The 25887-nt window shown below is 46.6% G+C and overlaps 1 protein-coding gene across 1 annotated transcript in view; it reads right to left on the reverse strand.

The window, feature by feature from the left end:
- ACACB (acetyl-CoA carboxylase beta) overlaps nt 1-25887 on the reverse strand; it is a 123910-nt gene that overhangs the window by 64178 nt on the left and 33845 nt on the right. The window contains exons 4-14 of the mRNA XM_044244094.1: nt 19183-19315; nt 16467-16605; nt 14276-14385; nt 13969-14050; nt 12636-12734; nt 10571-10680; nt 10354-10464; nt 7273-7482; nt 6827-6997; nt 4041-4202; nt 2257-2420 (exon numbers count right to left, since the gene is read on the reverse strand). Coding sequence (XP_044100029.1) covers nt 2257-2420; nt 4041-4202; nt 6827-6997; nt 7273-7482; nt 10354-10464; nt 10571-10680; nt 12636-12734; nt 13969-14050; nt 14276-14385; nt 16467-16605; nt 19183-19315 — 1491 coding nt within the window. The remainder of the gene's footprint in view (nt 1-2256; nt 2421-4040; nt 4203-6826; nt 6998-7272; nt 7483-10353; nt 10465-10570; nt 10681-12635; nt 12735-13968; nt 14051-14275; nt 14386-16466; nt 16606-19182; nt 19316-25887) is intronic.

Below are 25887 nucleotides of genomic sequence, written 5' to 3' on the forward strand. Positions count from 1 at the left end.
TCGGAGAGCCCAGAAGAGCACAGTTGAGAGAGGGGCCTGAGTCCAGCAGCCCAGGTGTCCATCTTGGCTCCAGCATTTACTGGTCAGGCAATCTTGGGCAAGTGACTTAATCACTCTGGGCCTCAGTTTCCTCATCTGGAAAATGGGGAAATAACCCTGACTTCACACAGGTGCTGGGAGAATTAAAATGAGGCAATCCATATAAAGCACATAGTCTCCGATAAATAAGGTCAGCCATTATGAACATGATGAATGGCAGTGATTATGATTCTTATTAACCATAGCCAGTTGTTCTGTCTCCCTGCAGCTGGACCTCTTCAAATCCCCATGTCCTAGAGCAGGTTCTACCCCCCCACTCCCCTGAGCAGTCCACACAGCTGCTCTGTGGGGTATGCACGAGGTGCGTCTAACGGAAGGCCAACGCTGTTACCCCACACAGGGTGTGGCAGTCACCTGTCTGCATGTGCTCGGTTGGTCACCACCTCCCATTTCCCAGAGGGATGGCCCCTCCCCAAAGAGAGCTTCAGCCCTTCCTACGAAATCATAGGGAGACTGTACCAGAGAAAGAAGGGGCACTAGAACAATTCTCCTGGGAGAGGACAGCTTTTATACCTGTCATGGCATTCCCATGTGCATTCAGCAGGCATGGCAAAGGGGTAAGAACAATGCCAATTCAGGGCCAGGGAAAGAAAGATGCACTGAGGTCAAATGAGCTCATCAGTAGTCAGAGGAAAGTCAGGTGCGGGCCCGGAGTCTGCAGGTAAGCATCAAGCCGTTGGGCTCAAGAGTGACCAACTTGTTCCAGTTTGCTCAGGGTGTGCCCAGTTTTAGCAGTGAGAAATTCCAAATCCTGGGAATCCCTCAGTCCTGGGGAAGGGGACACAGCTGGTCCCCCTATTAGACAGTATTAGCGGCCCCTCGGTGGCTCAGCTGGTTACGCAGCCAACAAGATTTCTGCTCAGGTCACTATCTCAGGGTCATGAGAGCCCCTGCTTTAGGCTCTGTGCTCAGTGGGGAGTCTGCTTAAGGTTCTCTCTCTTCCTCTCCCCCTGCTCCTCCCCACTAGTGCTCTCTCTCTCTCAAAGAAACAACAACAGAATTTTTCCCTCTGAATTCTTAAGTCTATAGGCCTATGACCAGCATAGGACAAGCCACAGGCTGTTTCCATCAGAGATCAGAATGGGCCGGACTGACTGGCCTCCCTCCCCTTTCCATTTTTCACTCAGCCTGATTAAAACTGATTGCATGAAGCTAGCAAAGAAAGCCCACATCAAAATCACCAAAATCAATTTAAATCACGACTAAGTGCCCTGGGCTAGATAGATTTCAATGCTTTTAAATTATGTTTTAAGTGTTTTTTAAAAATTAAAATTTTTCTTTCCTTTTTTTTTTTTTTTTTTTTTTTTAACAGAGAAAGGGAGATAGTGAGTGAGTGAGGGGGCTAGGGGAGGGAAAATCCTAAACAGGCTCCATGCTCAGCAAGGAACCCTACGTGGGGCTTGATCTCACCACCCTGAGATCATGAACTGAGCCCAAATCAAGAAAGACACTTAACCAACTGAGCCAGCCAGGTGTCCCTAAAGATTTTATTTTAGAGTCAGCTCTACACCCAATGTGGGGTTTGAACTTACAATGCCGAGATCAAGAGCTTTGTGCTCTACCCACTGAGCCAGCCAGGAGCCCCAATTATAATGCTTTTTAAACAAAACATCCACAAAGCCTTTGGGGATTTTTCACTCTAAACACGAGAATGTTTAAACCCAAGAATGTTTAATTACAAAGTGAGCTGGGTTTTGCGTTTCTGCGCTCAGGGCAAGGCAGGAGAAACAGGAGATGTGGGTGTTTTGGGATTCAGGAACCCCTTTGTCAATGTGGGTTTCTCCAGGACCTACTTATAAGGTTTAAATTTAAAGAAGTACCCCCACACCCCTTTTTCTTAAAAAGCTCTAGTACTTGGTACCTTTTAAATTTTGGAATCCCCTTGGAATCCCCTTTTGGAATCTCTCCCAAGTGCAACCCATAATGACCTCAAGACCAAATGAACTTGGTGAGCTCATGAGCAGATTTGACCTCACGAATCTCAGATACAGGAAGAGGGGAGACTTCGCCCTTGGACTTCAGCAAAGGTCACTGAAGATAGGGTCTGCTCTGTGATTCACTCCTTTACCTCCTAAAGTATTGCTGTTTCTGAAGCCCCAGGCTTTTAGCTTCTGCAAGGAAGGAGGGAAAAGAGGAGGGGTGCAGGGAGATACTAACGAAATGGCCTCTTCCCGGTTCTCTCCCCAGGAGAAGCAGTGCCCGAACTGGGAGTCAGCAAATTCGTGTAAGCCGCCAGCAGCCGCCACGCTGAAATAACCCCAGACGTTCCTGTTGCTCCGGAAGTTCAGTTCCTGAACCGTTCCAGAGCTTGGCTTAAACCCCTGGAGTGAGGAAAGCAAAAGCAAAATGGGAGGGAGGGGGTCATCACTCCAGATATATTTGCATCAGAATTAAATCCTAGACAAACCCAGAACCTCCACCACAACCCACAGCTTAGTGTGATCAATAGAACGTTGATCTCTCCCACTAGCGGTGTGGGTGTACCTATGTCAAGATGTTCATGCATAAATGTAATTTTTACTTTAAAAAAATCTCTGATTCTCTCTCACTGTCTCTGTCTCTAATAAATAAATAAAATCTTAAAAAAGTGGGGGGCATCTGGGTGGCTCATTCTGTAAACTGCTGCCTTTGGCCCAGGTCATGATCCCAGGGTCTAGAGATCGAGCCCACGAGCCCACGAGGTCTCCTTGCTCAGCAGGGAGCCTGCTTCACCTTCTCCTTCCCACTCATGCTCTCTCTTATCTCTGTCTTTCTCTCTCAAAGAATTAAATAAAATCTTAAAAAAAAAAAAACTATGAAAATAATCATGTTGGGATGGGGGAGGAGGTACAGGCACAATAGGGGGAACGCTGTTCACTGATGGAACTGAGTGAAAGTTCATTCTGGTTTTATAAACTTGACATTGTCAGTAATGAAAAGTTTAAATGAAAGAGAAGAGGGGTTGGATTTCGAATTCCAGGATTATGAAAATGCCAGCAGGTAAAAAAATGTGATGCGAACACACATCTAATTTGCTTATGGGACGTGGGGGTGGTACGGAAGGCCCATCCCCCTCAGTATAATCTTGGTAAGGGTGGGTGGACGTGGACCCTCTCGCTGGAATTAAGGCTCTTGACCTGTGTAATGGAGGCATCCGTTCTGAAAGATGGAGAATTGCAGGTGCCCCGCTATCTCCACTCTGAGTCCTCCATCTTCCCAGGCACTGGAAACAAGCCATCATCCCCCTATAGAATTCCCATTTCACTTGTCCCCCAGCAGAGTCAGTTGTTTGCAGCCAAAGATGCCAAGCTGATACAGCTATCATAGCTTACAATTCTTTAATTAAAAGGTGGGCAGGGGAGACAAATCTCTCTTATCCCAAGTTTCTTGAATGTAATCATTAAACAATGAGGTTGTGGTAGTCTATGCAGCTGATGTGACAGTCAACCACAAGCAAGCACGTCAAGTATGACAGATGCCACTGGCTAGATTTTGAAGGTACAGAGAAGAACAAGTCACAAAGGAACTCCTTACAAGGGACCAGACTCAATCTATGATGCAGCAAAGAGGACAGGGGTGGGGGGCAGAAAACCAAGGACCTGGGATCAAAAGCTGGCTGCTTGTCCCAAATATGGACATGGCCCGTAGGGTCCAGCCCTGGGGCTCCATCACAGCCTCAGCAGATCCCAGGCACAAGGCAAGACCCTAGCCTCTGGAACTATAGCGCAGGGAAAACGATGTCTCTCAGTGGCACTGTCCTGTACGTGAGCAACAAGATGCCTGCCGGGACCTGCCCCTGTGCCGGGCACACCCTTCCCATCAAGAAGCCACTGCCTTCCCACGCTACAGTTCCCTTGTCTGTCCTCCAGGAAGCCTGGGCATCTCATCCAAAGCTAACATTCAGGGTCGGCCCCATCCTGGGAGACTGGAGGCAGCAGGCGCAGGGGAACACCCAAACTTGCCTCATCAGGGTTCTCACTGGTGATTCTGGCCGCGATGACATGGCCTCGGGCGAGCGGAGGGTTGGCAGGAGTGTCAAACAAAATGGGCGTCACGCCCCATGGCGACTCTCCATACAGAAGCCGGATATCCTTCAGCCGGTGCAATGGCACCCCCATGGCAATCTGAAACGAAGAAATGCACCCCACAGACGGTCAGTACCCACTAACACCCAGGCCCCCAAACACTGAATGCACAGCTAGATGCCACGGAGGAAGAGGTGCAGGAAATATCTTCGGTATCCCGAGCACCTGCCGGGCAATAGACACTGGGCCACATGGTGGCAGGAGAAGCAAAGCAAGAGAAAGACAGAAGGGGCGCCAGGGTGGCTCAGCCAGTTAAGCGTCTGCCTTCAGCTCAGGTCATGATCTTAGCATCCCTGGATTGAGCCCCAGGTCAGGCTCCTTGCTCAGCGGGGAGCCTGCTTCTCCCTCTGCCTCTGCCTGCCCCTCCTCCTGCTTGGGCTCTGTCTGTCAAATAAATTAAATCTTTAAAAAAAGAAAAGAAAAAGACAGAAGGCTTGACTCTGCCCCCAGGGAGCAAACAGTGTCAATGGGAAAAGCAGCAACTTTCTATAAAACCATGTCACACAACAAGAAAATGCTGGAGTCAGATGAAAATGACAAATCCCGAGTGCCATGGAAGGTGAGGAGGGTGTCCCACTGCAGAGTTAACTGTTTAAAAGGACTCTGAAAGCTGGCCCTAAGGAATGAGCACAAGACACAATTATGGTCCTGACACACACAGCCTGAGGAACGACTCACAAAAATGTCTCAGGGACTCTCGTCAGGAGAAAGTAGTCAGGCAAATACACACCGAGGGCCGTTCTGCCTGAGCTCTCCACAAATGCCACCATTGAGAACAAAAAGTACCCCTGAGGTGTGGTTCCAGACCAGAAACTCAAAAGTTGTGACCATGAAATGGAATGTGAGGTCTTGGAACAGATCCTGAGCATTTTAGCAACAAATAAGAAACAGTGATAAAGGGATATTATTGGGACAATGGGAAAATTTTTTTTAAAAAAGATTTTTATGGGGCGCCTGGGTGGCTCAGTGGGTTAAGCCGCTGCCTTCGGCTCAGGTCATGATCTCAGGGTCCTGGGATCGAGTCCCGCATCGGGCTCTCTGCTCAGCAGGGAGCCTGCTTCCCTCTCTCTCTCTGCCTGCCTCTCTGTCTACTTGTGATCTCCCTCTGTCAAATAAATAAATAAAATCTTTAAAAAAAAAATAAAAAAATAAAAAATAAAAATAAAAAAGATTTTTATTTATTTATTTGATAGAGAAAGAGATCACAAGTAGGCTGAGAGATGGGCACAGAGAGAGAGAGGGAAGCAGGATCTCCGCTGAGCAGAGAGCCCGATGTGGAGCTCGATCCCAGGACCCGGAGATCATGACCTGAGCCAAAGGCAAAGGCTTAACCCACTGAGCCACCCAGGCGTCCCACAATGGGGAAATCTTAAGGTGATATTTGATCTTATAAAATATTCAGTTTTAGGGCACCTGGGTGGCTCAGTCAGTTAAGCGTCTGCCTTGGGCTCGGGTCATGATCCCATGGACCCAGGATCGAGCCCTGCTTTGGGGCCCCTGCTCAGTAGGGAACCTGCTTTTCCCTCTCCCTCTGCCACTTTCCCCTGCTCCTGTGCATGCACACTCTCTTTCTCTCTCAAGTAAATAAATAAAATCTTTTTTTAAAAAAGTAAAAACATTTTTTTAAATTTTATACTTTTAATTTTAGGTAGATGTGCAGTGGCATTAGTGGTTTTTTTCCAAGTGTCATCATTTTATTGTGGTATTGTGCCAGAATGATCTTGTTCTCTCTCTTTTTCTTTCTTTCTTTCTTTTTTAAGAATGATGTTTCTCTTAGGAGGTCTTTTTACTCAAGTATTTACAGGCAAAACACCATGAAGGTTCAAGTCAAAACATCTCTCAAAAAGTTAAGCCAAAAAAAAAAGAAAAGAAAAGATTACAAAGACACACAAATAGAACACAAATGTGCTAGCAGTTAACAACCAGTAGGTTGAGGCACAGGGGATGGGTGGTAATTACTATAGTTGTAACATTCCTTCTAAAATTTCCCAAACTAAAAGAAAGAAAGAAAGAAAGACAAAGTAGAAAAGAATAAAGACGATGATGGAGGGAGGGAGGAAAGGAAGCAAGGAGACATACATTTATACATTTTAAGCACTGGAGTTCCTATTTGTGCAGGAATTCCCAACTCAGTACGGACAATACTGTCCCTCAAGGGGGTAAATCTGCTCTTGGGGATGAAATGATTCTACTCTTGTAGGTATCAGTCCCAGATATGTCTTCAGCAAAAGCATATACAGTATATCTGTGATATTTAAGTTTTATAAGGGGAGAAATGGGGGGGTGTCTAAACAGGCTCCTTATGGGGGCAGGAATGAAAGAAAGGTTGAGAAATACTTCTCTGGGTCTGTGAATGGAGAATGGGGGAGGGGGCAGGGGGGGTCCATGAATGCCTCGAACTGTATAAAATATATCCCCCACCCAGGAAAAAATTCAACAGGTTTTTGCCCATGTTTCAAAGGGCCACACAGCCAGACAAAGGTGACGAACCACTCCACGGAAGGTTCGCAGGCTGTGTGGCTCTCGATGCCACTCACACGGTAACACACTCACTTCCCCGGGGACAGCCCGCCAAGAGGGGAGCAGGACGGGCTACTAAGGGCAGGACAGGGGATGCCAGCCCCACTGGAAGAAATCCCAGGGCTCTGAGCCCAGGTCCTTGCCTGCAGCTGGGCAGCCGGCAGGTTGACATCCGCGATCATCTCTGTGCAGGGGTGCTCCACTTGCAGGCGGGGATTCAGCTCCAAGAAGTGGAAACTGCCATCTTGGCTGTAGAGATATTCTACCGTCCCCGCGCTCACGTAGCCCACAGTCTTGGCCAAGCGGACGGCACACTGCAAAGAAGACACAGAGCCTGAACAGCTGCCAGTGGTTTTCTTGGATCTTCTTCACGGGGAGCATTTGGTTCCCCACCAAATGCTGAGGATCTGCTGGGCATCCTTTGGGACCTCGGAGATCGCACTCCCTAGCAGGGCCCCTGGGTGTCTTCATGGACACCCACCCCATGTTAGCAAGACGGACTATAGGGCACTCTTGCTGGCTGAGCAGAGACGGTCTCTCCCTGCAGCTGCCCCCACCCCTTCTCCGACCCGAGCTCTGCAGAGCCCACCTGCTCCATGAACTCGAAGACAGCCGGTATGGCAATGGTGGCCGGCGCCTCCTCAATGATCTTCTGATGCCGCCGCTGGATGGAGCAGTCACGCCCAAACAGGGACACGGCGTTCCCATACTGGTCAGCAAGGATCTGGACCTCCAGATGTCGGGCGTGCTCGGCCAGCTTCATGAGGAAGATGGGGGAGCCGGGAATCTCAGTCTGCACCTGGGGGGACAGCAGAGTGGTTCACTTTATCCTGGGGGACCAGGGCTGGGGTGGGAAGCCCTCTGAAAATATGTCTACGATTCTGCTGATTGTTTAGCTTTGTTTCGCTTCTCTTGCGGACATGCCGTTCTCCTCGTTTGAAGCCCAACACTGTCAAAATACACCATGTGGCAGGCGGAATTTCCCCACAATCCCATCTCCTAGAGATAATGTGCTGTTAGGATTTGGGAGCATGCTGGGTAAGAGTTCAATGTCGTTAAGAGTTAATTAGTTAAGTTAATGTGCCGGTGGGAGCTGGGTACATAGTTGTTTCTGCTGCACATTCAGGAACACACACAACACACGGAATGTTTTGTGAATAAAAATGGGACCAAAACATGCCACCCCTGAGCAGGTCTCTTTTTCTCCTTCTTAAATAGTACTCTCTCGGCCAAGAAGATGTGGTGTAATCCACATTCAGACTTATATCTTCCTTTGGATGGCTAAAAGGAAATTGTCCAGAAATTCTTAATGATGATATATATAAAAAAAAAAAGTATTCAAATGGGATAATTGCTAAGAATTTCTTTTAAAAAAGTAAGCTGTAGGGGTGCCTGGGTGGCTCAGTCATTAAGCGTCTGCCTTCGGCTCAGGTCAGGATCCCAGGGTCCTGGATCAAGCCCCGCATCGGGCTCCCTGCTCGGCGGGAAGCCTGCTTCTCCCTCTTCCACTCCCCCTGCCTGAGTTCTTGCTCTCACTCTGTCTCTCCATCAGATAAATAAATGAATAAAAATAAAAATAAAAAGCAGGCTGCAGTAATATATGGGATGGCCCTGTTTATATGAAAAATAATAAAATAGAGCTGTTATGAATGTCTACATAAAAGTAGACACAGAGGTGCCTGGTTGGCTCAGTCGGCACAGCAGGCAACTCTTGATCTCGGGGTTGTAAGTTCAAGCCCCACATGGGGTGTAGGGACTACTCTAAAGAATATTAAAAATCTGGGGCACCTGGGTGGCTCAGTGGGTTAAGCCTCCATCTTCAGCCCAGGTCATGATCTCAGGGTCCTGGGATCAAGCCCCACATCAGGCTCTCTGCTCAGCAGGGGGCCTGCTTCCCCCTACCCCTCTGCCTGCCTCTCTGCCTACTTATGATCTCTCTTTTTCTGTATCAAATAAGTAAATAAAAACTTTAAAAAAATTTTAATCTTTTAAAAACTTCTTTAAAAAATTGGTTACATTTGGGAAAAAGGAAGGAGTTCAGAGGTGGTGGTGAAAAGAGAATGTTCCTTTTTTATGCTTAACCTATCCCTAAAGTGTTTGAACGTTCGTGTAAGAACATCTTCATACTGAACTCATGTGATCAAAAGAAACACGCTCGTGCGTGTGTGGGGGCAGTGAGTATATGGGCCTCCTGTATTTTCCATTCTCTTTTGCTGTGAATTGAAAACAGCCCTAAAAAGTAATATCTATCTTAAAGAAAGGAAGGGGGGGAGATTTAAAACCTAATGACCCCTAAATGTAAAAGAGGATCCAGGACCGGATCCTGACACAGAAATAAGAGATTAGTGGGGGAAACTGGTGAGATCTGAGTCAAGTCTGGAGCTAACTTAATAGAAATGTCTAACTTAATAGAAATGTATCCCTGTTAATCTGTTAGTTGTGACAAACATGGCAGAGCTAACAAAGATGTGAACAATGGGAAACCAAGGGGAGATGGAGACTGCATGCTACTTCTGCAACTTTCAAGTAAACAGAACGTCTTCTCCTCGCAAAGTACCCCAGAAACCTATCCAGCCCAGGGGAGACACGTGATAGAGAAACTACAACTTTATAGAACACTCATATACTGCCCACAGCTGTTTAACTGGCAAACCTTTTTAGAAAGCATTTTATTGACGTGTCTTTGTAAGTGCACATGCATGTTATTTAACTAAGTCCTTGGCACATAGTTTTTACCCAAGAAAACCATTCAGGAGGGAAAAGAAAAAGCATTATTTATGTTCCATGTTATCGTGTAATGCATTATAATATACAATATACAATATAATACATATTGTGTAATATGTATTATAGATAGTATATATTATTATGAAACATTGAATTATAGTAGCCTTACTCATAACAACAGAAGTGGAAACAAGCATAACATTTCACACAAAAAAAGTGATCTTCCTTGATAAGGAAGACTACAGACACACCGGGATATTACGCAATCATCAAAATAATTGTAAAGACTGGAACAAATGGAACACCTGTCTGTGATCTCCAGTTTAGAATTTTTTTGAAACATAGAACAAAACACCATAGAAAACGAATGCACCTCTTTAAAACACGCATGTGAACAAGGTCTAGAAGAAAGCCTAGAAATTCTAAAATAGTTGCATTAAAAACGGGAAGATCGTTAGCTTACCTTTTTTTTTTTTAAACACTGCCAACGGGCAACTAAAACAGGTATAAAGTCTTAAAAGTGAAAAGCCAGCTACAAGTCAGTAAATACACGGTTCATTCCTAGAACAAAAGTCAGTCACCTAGAGATGTTAAAAATACCAAGACTACTAAAATTGACAAAATGTCCCCTCTTCCGACAGACATAAATATAGTCACAAACAGATAGATACTCTAGCCCTGTATCTCCGAAATCATTTAAAGTCACATGCATTAACAGGATAGAACATCCAAGGAAATGGGTACGGATCAACCCAAACCAGGGACTTGTGGCAGAAAACATACACATTTGCTTCAGCCCACAGCCCAGCAATATTCCAGTTCCCGAAAGTGTCCTATTTGTTTCCGACACAGTAATGCTAATGAAAATCATCTGGTGGCCAACACCTAAACACACACAGTTCCCCAAAGATATATGGAAAAGTGCTCCAAAAGAAGAGCTCACTTGTCTGAAAAGGACTGGGAAGTCCTCAGCACTCTCTGCCTTCCGGATTCCTTTCCCTCCACCGCCTTCGGATGCTTTGATCATCAAGGGAAAACCAATTTTTTCTGCCACCTGGGGGTGAAGGACAAACAGACCTCTTTAGAAGGTGGGCAGTTTCCAAGCTACTGGGACGATGATAAGGTTCCAGCATCTTGGCCCCCCCAAGCCTTGTATTTACCTCTAAGCCCTCATCTATATCTTTCACACAACCCTGGTTGTAAACATCTTCTGGGACAGTGATTCTCTTCCCCTGCTGCAGATCACCTTCTGCCCATTCCACCATCAGACCTAGAGAACCACAAAAAAAAAAAAAAAAAAAAATGCTGAATCCTCCCAAGGATGGCAGAGATACACAACACAGAAACCACAGGGCCATCCCTCACCAAAGCCTCTCTAGACCTGGGCGCTGGACCAACCATATACAGACATGGTCTTTTAATTTTTCCATAATGGCTTTTAATTTTCTTTAGGGCTGACTCAACCTTGAATGGGAAATCAAACTTAAGAAATTCAGATTGAGCCTACCACAAACAACCACATCAACCTGAACTCAAAAAAATTCCAATTCTACTCACTGGTGTCATCTATATGTAAATCACCGTTTTCTAAAACCCTGTGAAGATTTAAAATAAATAAACTTTCCATTCTGAATTTAAAATTTCATCTTTGAATGAAAAAAATCTAATTGGATAGGAAACGCCCAAAACTTTTTCCTATTTTCAATTTATCCTAGAAATTCCACTTTTCAGAATTTATCCTAAGGAAATGATTAAAAAATACATAGAGATATAGCTAATAGACTATCAAGACTCTATTACTTTTAGTATTTTTTTGAAAGATCTTATTTATTTATGTGAGAAAGAGAGAGAGCAAGCATGGAGGGTGGGAGGCAGAGGGAGAGGGAGAAGCAGACTCCCCTCTGAACATAGAGCCCAAGGACCTTCAACCCCAAGACCCTGAGATCATGACCCATGCCAAAGTCGGATACTTAATCGACTAAGCCACCCAGGTACCCCTACTTCTAGTATTTTTAAAAAATTAGAGTAGCAATGTCCACAATAGCCAAACTATGGAAAGAACCTAGATGTCCATCAACAGATGAATGGATCAAGAAGATGTGGTATATATACACAATGGAATACTATGCAGCCATCAAAAGAAACGAAATCTTGCCATTTGCGACAACATGGATGGAACCAGAGCATATCATGCTTAGCGAAATAAGTCAAGCGGAGAAAGACAAATATCATATGATCTCCCTGATATGAGGAAGTGGTGATGCAACATGGGGGCTTAAGTGGGTAGGAGAAGAATCCATGAAACAAGATGGGATAGGGAGGGAGACAAACCATAAGTGACTCTTAATCTCACAAAACAAACTGTGGGTCGCTGGGGAGAGAGGGGTTGGGAGAAGGGGGGTAGGGTTATGGACATTGGGGAGGGTATGTGCTTTTGGGTAAATTGGAAGGGGAGATGAACCATGAGAGACTATGGACTCTGAAAAACAATCTGAGGGGTTTGAAGTGGCGGGGGGGTGGGAGGTTGGGGTACCAGGTGGTGGGTATTATCGAGGGCACAGCTTGCATGGAGCACTGGGTGTGGTGAAAAAATAATGAATACTGTTTTTCTGAAAATAAATAAATTGGAAAAAAAGAAAAAAAAAAGAATAATACACCAGCACCAACTGTAAAAAAAAAAAAAAAAAAGAAAAAAAAGAATACTACACCAGCACCAACTGTAAAAAAAAAAAAAAAATAGAGTAAAACAGCCTGGAAACAACCTAAACATCTAACCATAAAGGACTGTTAAATAAATTACGATATCTCTATCTGATCCTATGCGGACATTTAAAATGTTCTAAAGTGTATTTATTGACATAGAAGGGTTAGTGAGAAAAAATAAGTCACAAATGATAGTAAATATAAGATCTCTGGATTTTTAAAGGATGTGCCTAGGAAAAAAAGGCTGAAAAGGTAAGCACCTAGAATATAACAAATGTTCAACACCAGGCCATAGGATTATGGATGATTTCTATTTAATTTTCTTTTTTCATTTTTTGAATTCTGTTTTCTAATCTATCTACAATGAAACTATACTACCACTTTAATAATTTAAAAATTTAAAATAATAATAATAATTTTATAATTTTTTAATGAAAGAACAAAAAATGCATACACCTGTCACCCCCTCTGCTCAGACTGGGTGGAAGAGATCCCCCCCAAAGTGAAGCTCAGGCCACTCACCGCTTCCGCTCCAGGGCAGTGTTGGGATCTGCAGTGTCTGGGCCACAATGGTGGAGGCGATCTTATCTCCCAAGGCCCACATGGCCTCACTCGGAGGGCCTGAAGCATCAGGGACAAAAGGGGAAGGCAGAATAGAGTTAGTCACAAGCCACTTGCAGCCAAGTGCCAGTCCAATGCGCAAAGAAAAGTACTCAGGTCCTAGCTCTCGAGCAGGTGAACATCAAGTTGGGGAAGGGAAAAATCTGGTATCCGCTCCTTCATCAGACGTGGAAGGAGTCTGCTGTTTTTATGTGGATTGTAAACCTCATCGGAGTTATAACCGAAGCTACGTGGCCCCCATAGAATTCACTTCTTAGGAAGAAGGTAACAAGCTAGACCAAAGAGCAAGCTAGCATCTCAAAAAAACTAGACCCTAGGTTAGCAAACTTCTCCTATAATGAGCCAGATCGGACCTATTTTCAGCTCTGTGGGTCTGCTTGTCTCTGTCACAAATACCCAGCTTTGCCAGTGTTGGGCCAAAGCAGCCACAGGCAGGACATAAATGCATGAGCCAGACTATGTTTCAGTAAAACTTCATTTACAAAAGCAGGCAGCGGGCTGGACTTAGCCTGTGGGCTGGATCACCAAGCCCCAGAGGAGCTAAGGGGTAACAAGGGCCCCAAGTAACAGCCAGTCAAAGACTACAGACAGAGAAAACATCAGCAAGCACAAGTTACTGGGCAGATCCTCGGGATAGCAGGTGTTGATTCGTACTGAGTTGTTTCAAATACGGTGTGTATTGGAGGCCCAGCATGAAGGAGAGGCAAGAGGGATTTATTGTGGAGGGTAAATGATTCCCCTAAACCATGCAAAGATGTCAGCATGACCGCACACAAAGTTTATAAATGCAAATCCTAAAACAGACGCCATCGGCAATAAGCATCATTTTCCCTCATAAGTCATAGAGACTTGGTCCCTAAATTTGGAATCCTAGGGCACTCCAAAGCCCTGAGACTAGCCCAAGAAAGGCGTGAGCTTATCAGAAATGTGACCTCCAAACCCGGTCAGAAATCCGAACATGGCTGGTATCTCGGTCCTGGCAGAGGCACGAGCAGAGGGTCCTGCTTGTCCCAGCGTCATTCTCCTGTGGGACCCATGGCAATGGCTCCTATGTCCCTGGGTTGGCCAACCTTCCCTCCCACCCTGGCCCAGCGTGCTCCTGACCATGAAAGGGTGAGGAGGGAATATCAAACTGATTCCCACCTTGCAGGGCTACGCTGGAAAGAGGACACCACCTGGCAGAATGTCCCATCAATGCCCCGATTCCCGTCTATTGAACAGAGACACACTGTACCTAAGAAAGCGATCTCGTGCTTGCACAGGAGCTCCGGCAGTTTGGGGCTTTCGGAAGCATGGCCCCAGCCAGCCCACACCGCCTGTAAACACAGAGAGGCATGAATGAAGATCTTCCTTTGAGGAACCCCCCCACCCACCCCGTCACACATGGAGGCTTTTCGTGGCATCACAACAGCTCTGGATTTCAGAGTCTTGGAGGACCTGGATCCTCTGTCCCTCTGGAAAGGCAGGAATGAGCTGCTGCAGAGCTCAGGGCATCACCCAACCTCCCGCAGTGGGCAGACTGGGGCATGCACCCGACCTACCTGCACGGGGATCCTCTTGGCAATGTCCACAACCAACTCCACGTTGGCATAATTATTGTTGTTGGGCCCTCCCGGGACAGGGACATACTGATCTGCCATCTTGATATACTCTGGAATTAGATGAGAAAAGGAGAGAAAAACTGAGAGGCTGAAGTTTACTGCATGACAACCTATGGCCATTGGAAGGGTAATGGAGAAGATTCTGTGGCCACAAGGGACAAGTGTGGATGATCATTTGAAGACAACTGAACATGACTTCCACTATGGGAAAACACAGAGGCATTAGGACAAGGCCTGGAAGGGAACAAAAAAAGAAGGAAGGAAACTATCAGAATGGCTGGGATGAGAGGTGGGGTGTTTGATTAATTCCTATTTCCAGTTTCTCTTAACACTGTTTTGCTATTAAACAATACAGTGTTTTTAATCACAGTGAAAAACATACAACATAAAATTTACCACCTAACTCATTTTTTGTGCGTACAGTTCAATAGCATTTAGTACATTCACACTGTTGTGAAACAGATCTCCAGAACTTTTTTCTTTTGCAAATCTGAAATTCAACCCATGAAACAATACCTGCCCTTTTCCCCCTCCTGCAGCCCCTGGCCAGCACCACCTTTCTGTCTCTATGAAGTTCACGACTCTAGGACCTCATCTATGGGGAATCCTAGATACTTGTCTTTTTATGACTAGTTCCTTGCACTTAGCATAGTGTCTTCCAGGTCCTTCCATGCTGTACCATGTGATAGGACTTCCTTCCTTTATAAGGCTGAATACAATACAATGTTTTGATTTTCAAATACTCATGCCCTTTACACCAGAAATTCTACTTCTTGGAAGAAATATGTGCTAAAAAAAATCCTACTCATCGATGAAGCTCAAGAGTGATAAGAGGATGTCCACCAGACAGTGTTTTAAAGTGTGACACACTAGACTTGTGCCCAAGGTAAGGCTTAGTCACTCTGTACTACAGAATTCTCTGGGATCCTGAGAAGGAACAGGGTAGAATTCTATGTGCGGATCCTGAAACAGAACCAAGAGTGGCATTTCCTCCCAGGCTGCCTGCCTCCGATGTTTGTGGAACACGAAAGTGTCAGCCACAGGGGAGGTCCCAGAGGTGACAGAGTGAGAAGTCAGAAGAGCTCCCTCTTGTCCCTGAGTTTTTCTCTACTGTCAGAGAAGAGAAACAAGAAAACAGACAGAGTAACACCAGGCTGGGGTCAATGCCAGGGCCCTCTGGGAAAGCCACACAGGAGGACACGGCCGGAAGGCTGGGGCAGGGAGGGGTGGAGGCCTGCTATGCCAGGAGCTTTGGGGAAAAGCACTGTCAGCAGAAGATCCAGCATGTTCCAAGTTTCTGGGACAGGAAAGAGCTCCACTGGCCCAGGAACCGAAGAGGCCAGCGTGGCTGGAACCCGGGGTTGAAGAGCTGAGACACTGGATGGGGCCAAGAGGCCGGCAGGGCACCTTAACTGGCCTGAGGACCTGGAATTTGAGTCTGAGCACGATGAGAGCCCCCACAGGGTAAGGCAGCCCGGGGTTCCAATCCTGCCTTCACCACATACTGGCTGTATGACATTAGGTGAATGATTTCTGTCCTTATGCCTCATCTATAAAATAGGGTTGACAACCAAATCTGTCCTCTGAGTTAAAAGGAGGCTGCTTCTGGGCAAGGCAGAGCCCAGGGCCCAGGCTCTGGAAGGGACTGGGGGACAGCATGGCAGCCTCTTAAGCATTTAGAGCTGCTAACAGGACCTGAGCTGTGATTTTAAGAAATCATTTTGACTACTGTGTGGATAAAGGTCTGTAAAGGGATGCGATGATTCACAGGAAAAAAACAAATTGTCCAACAGTTATTTACAGAATGACCTGTGCTAACAGACAGAGAAAACAAATGAACAGAAGGATGCACGATTGAAGTACAATACAGACATCTGTGGGGAAAAAGACCTGGAAAAAGAGGGGCCAATCTGCTATAACATGGACATTTCTCCAAGATGGGATCTCTACTTTGTATAGTAACCATTTGCATTTTTAATTAAATAAGGAAGAAAAGGCAAATAAATGCGAGCTCAGGAGAGGTACCCTGGGACTCTGGGGCCCAGGGTGGACTTGCCTGGGTATAATGGAAGAGGTGAGGGCAGGTAAGAACATGGGGTGGCAGGAGGGGAAGGAGCCAAGGCCCTGGTACCTGCATTGGCCTTCAGGTCCTCTGGGGTCACCATGACTACAAACCGGATGGCCCGCTCGTTCCGGAACATCTCATAGGCCCACCTGCGGATGGAGCGCATGCACTTCACGGCGGCGATGCCATTGTTGGCGATGAGCACCTGCACAGGGGAAAGGAGGAAGGGGCCAGAGCTGCACATCTACCTGTGCTGGGAGCCGCATGCTATCCTGGGTCCATGTCACAGCTCCAGAGCTACTTTACAGCACACAGCCTGGCAGAGAGGTACTCAAAATCTGCTAGCTGCACGAATACAGAACGATCAGATGGGTGGGTGGGTGGGTGGGTGGTCAGGCGGAGAATCGAATGGATGGTTGGAGGGGTGTGTGGATGGATGGACAGGTGGGTGAGTGGACAGATGGATGGGTGGGTCGGTGGATGGATGAATGAATGGTCAGGCAGAGGACTGGATGGATGGATGGATGGACGGATGGACAGGTGGACAGATGGGTGGCTGGGTGGATAGATGGATGGATGGACAGACAGACGGATGAGTGGGTAGGTGGATGGATAGATGGATGGACAGATGGATGGGTGGGTGGATGGATGGACAGACAGTGGGTGGGTGGAAGGATGGATGGATGGATGGACAGAAGGATGGATGAATGGATGGGTGCGTGGATGGATAGAAGGATGGTGGGGATGGGTGGAAGATAGAGGAATGGATGGGGGAATGGATGGATGGGTGGACAGATGGATGGGTCAGATGGACAGGATAGGATAAATGAAAGATTTTGATTCCTTGGTTGGCACCCTCAAATGTTGGCACTTCATATTTTTGAAGGCCTAGTATGTAACAAGCTACAGTACAATATATCTCACCATATATTTCACTTCACCCTCACATCAGCCCTTGAAAGTGGTTGTATTCTTATATTTATTTGGGGTTAAAGATATTAAAACTCAAGGAGTTCAGGCACTTGCCCAAGATCACACAGTGAGTAAGTGGCAGAGATGTGATTTCTGAGCCCGACACAATCAGACCTGTGTTCTGAACTGCCCCAATCCCGTGGCTACCTCTGCATTCTGGAGATTAAAGGTCCTGGACTTGGTGGAGAGGAAAGGCAGTGATGCTGCCTGTCCTCAGCAACTGAGAGCAACAGAAAAGGTCCTGGTTTCAATTCTTAATGAGCCATGACCTTCCTGTGTGGCATTAGGCAGACCCCTTCCCTCTCTGAGCTTCATCTCCATGTAAGGAGCTCAGATTGGTCAACTTCCTAGCTCGGTCTATAAGAAATAAAACCAAGCTCTAGTGTTCCTGTTTTTAAAAAAATAGGCATATGGCTTCAAAGCTTGGACTTCCACTGCAAGAACGTAATTTTAAGGCCCCTCCTATTTCTGACTGATTTTCATAACAGCCCTGAAGGACAATTCTCATTAGAGAGTGGGAATGTGATTGCAGAAGGGGAAACTGAGCCCATGTGTCATATCCTGTGAGTGGCCATAGCAGATGCAGCCCAGAGCTCTGGGCTCAGATTCAGTGTTCTCTCCTTCCAGAAATACCTCCCGGAGAGCAATGATGGAACGGCAGGACTTTGGTTTTCTTAACCTTATTACCAAAGCAAATTTTGGCCAAGAAGGGCGGGCTCTGGGTGACCCCAGGACAGTCAGTTTCCCTGGGCCCCATTTTTTCTAGCACATTCTGGGAGCCCCCAGGGGGGGTTCAAATGCCAGCTCTGCCATTGACCAGCTGTAAGACTGGGCAAGCCAGCTCCCTTCCCTGAGCCTCAGTTTCCTCTTCTGTAAAATCATATCGACCAGCAGGACGGTGGGGATGGTGAATGAGATATGATACATAAAGCCCTTCACAGGATGCCGGGCCAAGCAGGCCCTCAAAAAATCATAGCTGCTGGGGCACCTGGGTGGCTCAGTGGGTTAAAGCCTCTGCCTTTGGCTCAGGTCATGATCCCAGGGTCCTGGGATCGAGCCCCGCATTGGGCTCTCTGCTCAGTGGGGAGCCTGCTTTCTCCTCTTGCTCTGGCTGCCTCTCTGCCTACTTGTGATCTGTCTGTCAAATAAATAAATAAAAATATTTTTTAAAAAATTGTAGCTGCTGTTGTTATTATAATCACTACCACCACATGTTCAAGTAAAGTGGGAAAGAACAAGGTCTCGTCAAACAGACCTGGGTTCAAATCCTGACTCCAGCACTAACTAGTTACATGACTTTGGACAACCAATATCAAATCTCTCATCTTGGCTCCTGTATGAATACCCTGGGAATAATCAGTCTGTGGCCCAGAGTCTTAACCCCACGGAACAGGAAACAAAGTGAAAACCCTTTATAAACTATGGCAAATATTGGCTGATTCCCTTCATCACTATTATTTTAACATACGGGCTTTCTCTCCTGGAAGGAGTTCCACACCTCAGAAGGGCAGAGCTGGGTTTTATGGTTGCCCCTGATAACCTAGAAAGCAGTCCCTTGCACGAAGGCACCTCGGGGTCTCTGCAGACCTCAGTCTCCTCTCCTGTGAGAGGGGGGTCATGCACCTGTTGCTTCTGGCTGTCGGGAGGGTGAAAGGTGATGAATTCCAGCACATAGCACTTGGCAAGTCCTCACAGAGGGGCAGCCTGGCCCTTTCTCTGCAGCGTGACCATGAGCCTGAAGCAGGTGCTCTCCCTTCCAGCTGGGAAGAGGGGCCCCACCCCACCCCGACTGCCAGGACCCCATCTCTACCTTCTCAATGACCCGGTTCCCCCCAAAGCGTGTGACAAACTCAGCCGGGGAGGCCACAGTAAAGTCTCTGTGCAGGTCCAGCTTCTTCAGTTCTCGGCCCCTCTTCACCAGGTGGAGTCCAGACATGCTAGGTCTGCAGAGGAAAGAGGACAGACCTGATGAGCCAGGAAGCCTGGGCCACTCGGGGAGAGAGTCAGGGGCCTAGTACCTACAAACAACATCAACAGAGAAGTGGGAGCCCATCAGATGCCCCCACTGCTTTATAGTTCTCACTGGGGACCTTGAAGCATTTCACAAGGAGACTCAAGAGGCCGGCGCAGGAATGAAGCAGGAGTGATCCCCTGACCTGCCCCCCAAGCTGTACATTGAGCTCTTTAATCCTAAAATAATTTTTACTTTCTTTGTTCCCAATTCAGGAGCTCAAATAATACAAGAAAAAAAAAACCTTACAGGGAGGGGAGGTTTATGATCAGGGAGAAAGTCTACACAGTCCAATACTTGAGACTTATTAAACAGTACTGATTGCCTTCATGCATTTTTCTGTACGTGCATCTCAAAATTTTTGTAACTGAAAACCAAATAATGTGTGACAACCAGGGTACCTGGGTGGCTCAGTTTCGTTAAATGCCTGACTCTTGATTTCAGCTCAGGTCAGGATCTCAGGGTCATGAGATTGAGCCCTAGGTCAGGGGAGTTATGGTCCATGCTCAGTGGGGAGTCTGCTTGAGATTTTTTCCCTCCTCCACTCCCTGCCCCCATGCTCACACACTCAAAGAAAGAAAGAGAGGAAAAAAAGAGAAAAATAAAATTCTTTTTTAAAAACTGTATGACAACCAAATGGTGGCTCCTTGCCCCATTCCCTCCAGAACCAAACACCAGAGGAAATCACTTACTTTCTTGGCATTGATACCTCTCCATAGTTTTGAGCAATGTCACCATTGTGTGTACATCATTTAAAAAAACACATCATTTAAAACACAAAATACAGCTCTTTGATCTGGAGAGTCAAGTAAGGAGTTCTCTTACTCGGCCATCCCATCTTCTTCCCATCACCCAATCTCTCAGTGCAGGCATACTGCAGTCTGGCAGATTTCAAATGTGGGATTTCATGAGTCTGGGATTATTCATGGATGAGGGCTGGGGTAGACAAGATCTTCCTTTCTTCTTTTTTCCTGGAGACAGTGGGGGTTTTTTTTGTTTTTTTGTTTGTTTGTTTGTTTGTTGTTTTTTGGGAGGTTTTTTTTGCGTAGCTCTCCTTGTACCTGTTGCTAATGCCATCCATTCCTTCTCATATCCTCCATTATGTCATATCCATGACATAATTGATTACCTCCATCATTCTTCATTGGCAACATCCCTCCTGGAGGCCTCTACTCTCTACAGTCATCCAGAGTGGTTCTTCTCCAGCCCCTACACAACTGTCATTCTGAGACTTCCTTTTGCTGATATCCTTAGGATTCTTTTTGTCTTTCCTCAGGGTTTGATCCCTAATTTGGGGGATCAAATGGCTCCCTCTTTCTTGGTGAACTCCCTTGTTTTGGAGGGACATATTCTCCAGTAGTTGTATTTGGTTGAAAAGATGGTACAATGGGACAGCCCCTGATGATGGTACCCTCAACATGCATACCCTGCTTTTGGCTGCCCTGAGCTACCTCATCACTATCACCTTGGAGATTCCCTTTGATTCTACATGGATTTCTATTTCCCGTCTTCCATGTATTGCTCTTCTTTGGTTTCTTATCTTGTTTCAGTGGAAGGCATCCTTCAGTAGCTTTCTAAGAAAAGATGTTTGGGAGTGAGGGATAGGGGTAGTACGGGATTCGTAGTCTTGCAAGCTCTCAAACTGTCTTTCTTCTGATCTCATGTTTGACCCTATCATTTGGCTATGTATGGAATTCTATAATGGAAACCCTTTCCCCTCAGAGTTTTGGAAACCTTGTGCCATTGTGTCATGGCTTCCAATGTGTCTGGCTAGAATTAGAGCTGTTCTGATATCTTGATTCTTCACAGGTGACCTGTTTTTCCGTATCCAGCAGCTTATAGGATCTTGTCTCTGTCTTCCATAGTCTACAGTTTCAGGGATGCACTCAGGTATGTGCCTCCTTCCATCTAGCAGGGTTGTGAATCTTCAGACTCCTTTAATGTGGAAACTCATATCCTGGGATTTGTCTTCAAGTATTTCAAATGATTTCCCTGCCTAATTTTCCTCTATTCTTTCCAGAAGCCTTATTATTTGGATGTTGAAATTCTTTTTTTTTTAAGATTTTATTTATTTATTTGACAGAGTAAGAGAGAGATCACAAGTAGGCAGAGCAGAAGACGGGGGTGGGGGGGGAAGCAGGCTCTCTGCTGAGCAGAGAGCCCGATATGGGGCTCAATCTCAGGACCCTGAGATCATGACCTGAGCCGAAGGCAAAGGCATAACCAGGCAGAGGCATAACTGAGCCACCCAGGCGCCACTGGATGTTGAAATTCTTTTTTTTTTTTTTGGATGTTGAAATTCTTAAACTGGCCACCAAGTTTCTGTCTTTTTCCCCATCTCCCATTTCCTATCCTTTGTCTTTTGCTTTCTGGGCTAATTCCTTCAGCCTTCTCTCCTAACCTGGTGCTGCATTTTTTAATACCCAAGAGCTTGTTACTGGGTTGCAAAGTCTCCTTGTTGTGAAACCTGTTCCTAACTGTACAACCCCCTCCCTGGCTTGAAAAGGGGTATTAATGGCTGCTTTTTCAAGTTCTCTTCTCCTGGCATGGTTTCTGTTTCTTCCAAGTCTCCTGTGTTCCTCTGTTTTTTTGGGATCTCCTCTCCATACTAGAAACAGTACTCAGACCTCAGTCACTTCCTCGTGACCAAGAGCAAAAACTAAAGAGCTGACAGAAGGTACTGAGATGGGGCCAGTAAATGCTGAGCTCAATGCTCAAGATCAGGGAAGGGGGGCTGCTATATACCGGGAAACCCCAAGTACACTAGAGTTTTCTTCCTTCAGCGGTCCAATTCTCAAATGGCCAGGAGCTGGGGAAGGGGTGGTAGGGGAAGGGGTGGTAGGGGAAGGGGTGGTGGGAGAAGTGGTGGGACAGGTCTGAGGGTGGAGGACAGGGCAGATTTCAGAATTCAGCCCCTACACAGACCCTGATTCTCATGTTTGGGATACAGACCTCATATGCCTCCGCTATGCCCATCAGTGCCCAGTCCCAGGACCCTCTGTTTTTCCCTCTCCAGGGAATGAACCACCCATTTTCTGTTGGGGTACAAGTGGGCAGGCAAGAAGATCTGGGCATCTTTTACCCAGTTCTTCTCATTTTGGTATCCCCCCTTCCTCCCAGGTGCAGAGGTACCTGACTCTGCCAGCCCCCACGCCTTTCAGAGTACAGATCCATGTTCTCAGCTGTCCCCACTGCTGCTTTAGGACTCAGCCCTCTTGGTTCTACTAAGCCAGTTACTGCTTGTCCATTTGATTCTGGCCTCTAAAATGCTGTTGCTAATATTCCCCACTGTTCTGCCAGGCTTGATGGGTTTCATCTAACTTAAAAAAAAAAAAAAAATCTCTTTACTGTCATTTGGCGGGACATTGACAGGAAGAAGCTCAGGCATGCACATTCAGTCCACTTTCTCTTTTTTCTTTTCCTTTCAAGATTTATTTATTTGATAGAGAGAAATCATGGAGTGGGGCAGCAGGAGAGAGAGTCTTAAGCAGACTCCGTGTTGAGCATAGAGCCCAATGCACGCTTGATCCCATGACCCTGAGATCACAACCCCAGCCAAAACCAAGAGTTGGATATCCAACCGACTGTGCCACCCTGGCAGGTGCCCCTCAGTCCACTTTCTTAAGGTAGCGATAAGGCACTAAGCTGAGAACTATCTATCAAGAATTAGGCTAGCAGTTAACCACCCACACGTGTCCAGTGGCTATTGAGGGGGCAAGGATGGATATGCCTCCATCTATCATCTGAGCAAAACCCAGGAAAATTGGAAGCAAATACAGAGTCAGGAAATAAAAATTCCATTTTATAGATGGGCAAATGGAGGCCCAGACAGGCAAAGGGGTCACAGAACACATCAGCAGGCCTGGGGCTGTTTCTACCACACCAGGAAATGCCGGGTGTGGGCATTTCCTGCTATGCCAAGTGTTCGTGTCTAGTACAAGTTCCGTATGGGAAAGCCTCCGACAAACCTGCCATCTGCCCCACTCCCCAGGGTGAGCTGCCAAAGGATCTGCCCATCACAAAGGAAAACACAGAGCTCTGGGCCAGGGGAACAAAAAGAGAAATGAACAATGTGTTTCCAGGACACAGGAGGGTATGTTTTCAATGAAGACTTTCTCCACTCAACTGGGTTTAGCCACAGGGCCTGAATGAATGAACAGACAGATGAACAAACGATCTCCAGCCTGAGATAAACTCACTACCTACCACAAACGGTGAGCACATTTTCTCCTAAGACTTCCTAGGACGGAACTGCTGAAACAAGATCTTAGAAAAGTACTTTGGAAAGTCAGTATCATCTTGCAAATGAGAACAGTGCTTTTATCATAATCACATCCCATCAACCAGCAAGTATCTCAGTTTATTCTTAGTGACTTTATTTCTTTACAGAAACAGGCAGATGTGGCCGGAAGGCCCTAACCTGCAGGCTCCTGATCTCAGAAAACAGACGCCAAAATGCTATTGGCAACCATCTCAGGTGGTGGAGTTATTGGTGGTTTCCGTTCTCTTCTCCATCTATATTTTTTAAGTTTTTTGCAATGATATGTTATTCTTTTAAAGATTATATTTATTTGAGAGAGAGAAAGAGAACACAAGTGGGTGTTGTGGGGGCAGAGGGAGAGGGAGAATCAGACTCCCTTCTGAGCAGGGAGCCCCATGGGGGGCTGGATCCCAGGACCCTGAGATCATGACCTGAGCTGAAGGCAGACGCTTAACCATCTGAGCCACTGAGGTGTCCTAATGATATATTATTTTCAATAAGAAGAAAGCTATGAGGGACGCCTGGGTGGCTCAGTTGGTTAAGCAGCTGCCTTCGGCTCAGGTCATGATCCCAGCGTCCTGGGATCGAGTCCCACATCAGGCTCCTTGCTCGGCAGGGAGCCTGCTTCTCCCTCTGCCTCTGCCTGCCTGTGCTCGCGCTCTCTCTCCCTCTCTCTCTGACAAATAAATAAATAAATAAATCTTTATTAAAAAAAAAAAAAAAAAGAAGAAAGCTATGAATTTTTTAATAGGGAGGCCAAAGCTCTGGCCATTTTGGCATCTGCTGGGCAAGGCGCTCAGCATTTCTAGCTGTACGATGAGGATAGTAACACATACCTCACTATGTTGTATAGGTTAAATAACACATAGAAAGTAAAAGATGACTTTTGGCACCAGTGAACTCTATTATCATTTCAGTGCAGTGAAACTGAAAGGATCAGGGGCTGCTGATCTCCCAAGTTCACCAGGAAATGCATCAGCCTCTCCTCTGGCCAGGGTCTGCTCACCAACCATCCACTCTGTTTACAGCCTTCCCCAACTGGCTGGCTTGATCTTTTGGCTTCAGATGGTCTCAGACATCCCACTTCCAACACAAACATTAAAACTCTAGCAACCTTGGGACACCTGGGTGGCTCAGTTGGTTGGACGACTGCTTTTGGCTCAGGTCATGACCCCGGAGTCCCGGAATCGAGTCCCGAATCTGGCTCCCAGCTCACAGGGAGTCTGCTTCTCCCTCTGACCTTCTCCTCGCTCATGCTCTCTCTCACTGCCTCTCTCTCAAATAAATAAATAAAATCTTTAAAACTCTAGCAACCTGGCCTAAAGCACAGCAAAGAAAACCAGGAGAAAAACACTATTTCATAGCCTGGAAAAATCATTCTCAGCCGCCATTTTGATTACAAAACTGATGAGAGAACCCCTTCTTCAGGTGGGTCACAAGCCCATCATAACTAACTGGGTGGGTGAACACACAGTGTGTGCCCTGTTTCAGACCCAGTCTCCAGGCTACTGGCTATTTTTATTTGTTTTTGACAAAGCTAGAAGCCAATCAGCATTGGCTCTGGAGGATTGACCTTTGGCCGGCATTTGTTCCAAGGTGGGCAGAGGACAAACTATTCCAGGATGACTTTGGAAATGGCTTCATGTGCAATCCACTACACAGCAGAGCTGTCAGCCCAGCACTGAGCACAGTCAGCTGCTCAGGCACAAGCCCAGGCAGAAACACCAGGAGGGAAGGAATAAACATTCTTGAGTGTCACTGTGCATCAGGTACAGGGGACTTCATGCTGAATCCCCACATCCCTGCGCATGGAGGGCCGCCATTCCCTGCTCACGAGGAAGAAACTGAGGGTCAGAGAGGCTCAATGACCTCAAGTCACACAGCTGGCAGATGGCAATGCTGGGCTTCCAATCTGACTCCAACCGCCCACCCCCTCACCCCTCACCCCACCCTACCCCATCTAAGTTTGAGGCAGAAAGATTATTGAGATAAATGGGAGTGACTTTACAGTCTAGACATCAAAAAACAAGCACCTACATCGGGGAGGCAATCTGTGGGGCTGCAGGGTTCTCGGCTGAGGCCAGTTTTGTTCCCCAAGAGACATATGGCCCATGTCTGCAGACATTTTTTGGGTTCCCAACTAAGCAGGGGGTGGGAGGTTGAGGGGGATGCTACCGGCATCTAGAAGGAAGAGGCCAGGAATGCTGTTCAATATTCTAGAATGCTCTGGACAGCCCCCACCA

Source organism: Neovison vison, chromosome 3, assembly GCF_020171115.1.
Source record: "Neovison vison isolate M4711 chromosome 3, ASM_NN_V1, whole genome shotgun sequence".
Taxonomy (NCBI): Eukaryota; Metazoa; Chordata; class Mammalia; order Carnivora; family Mustelidae; genus Neogale; species Neogale vison.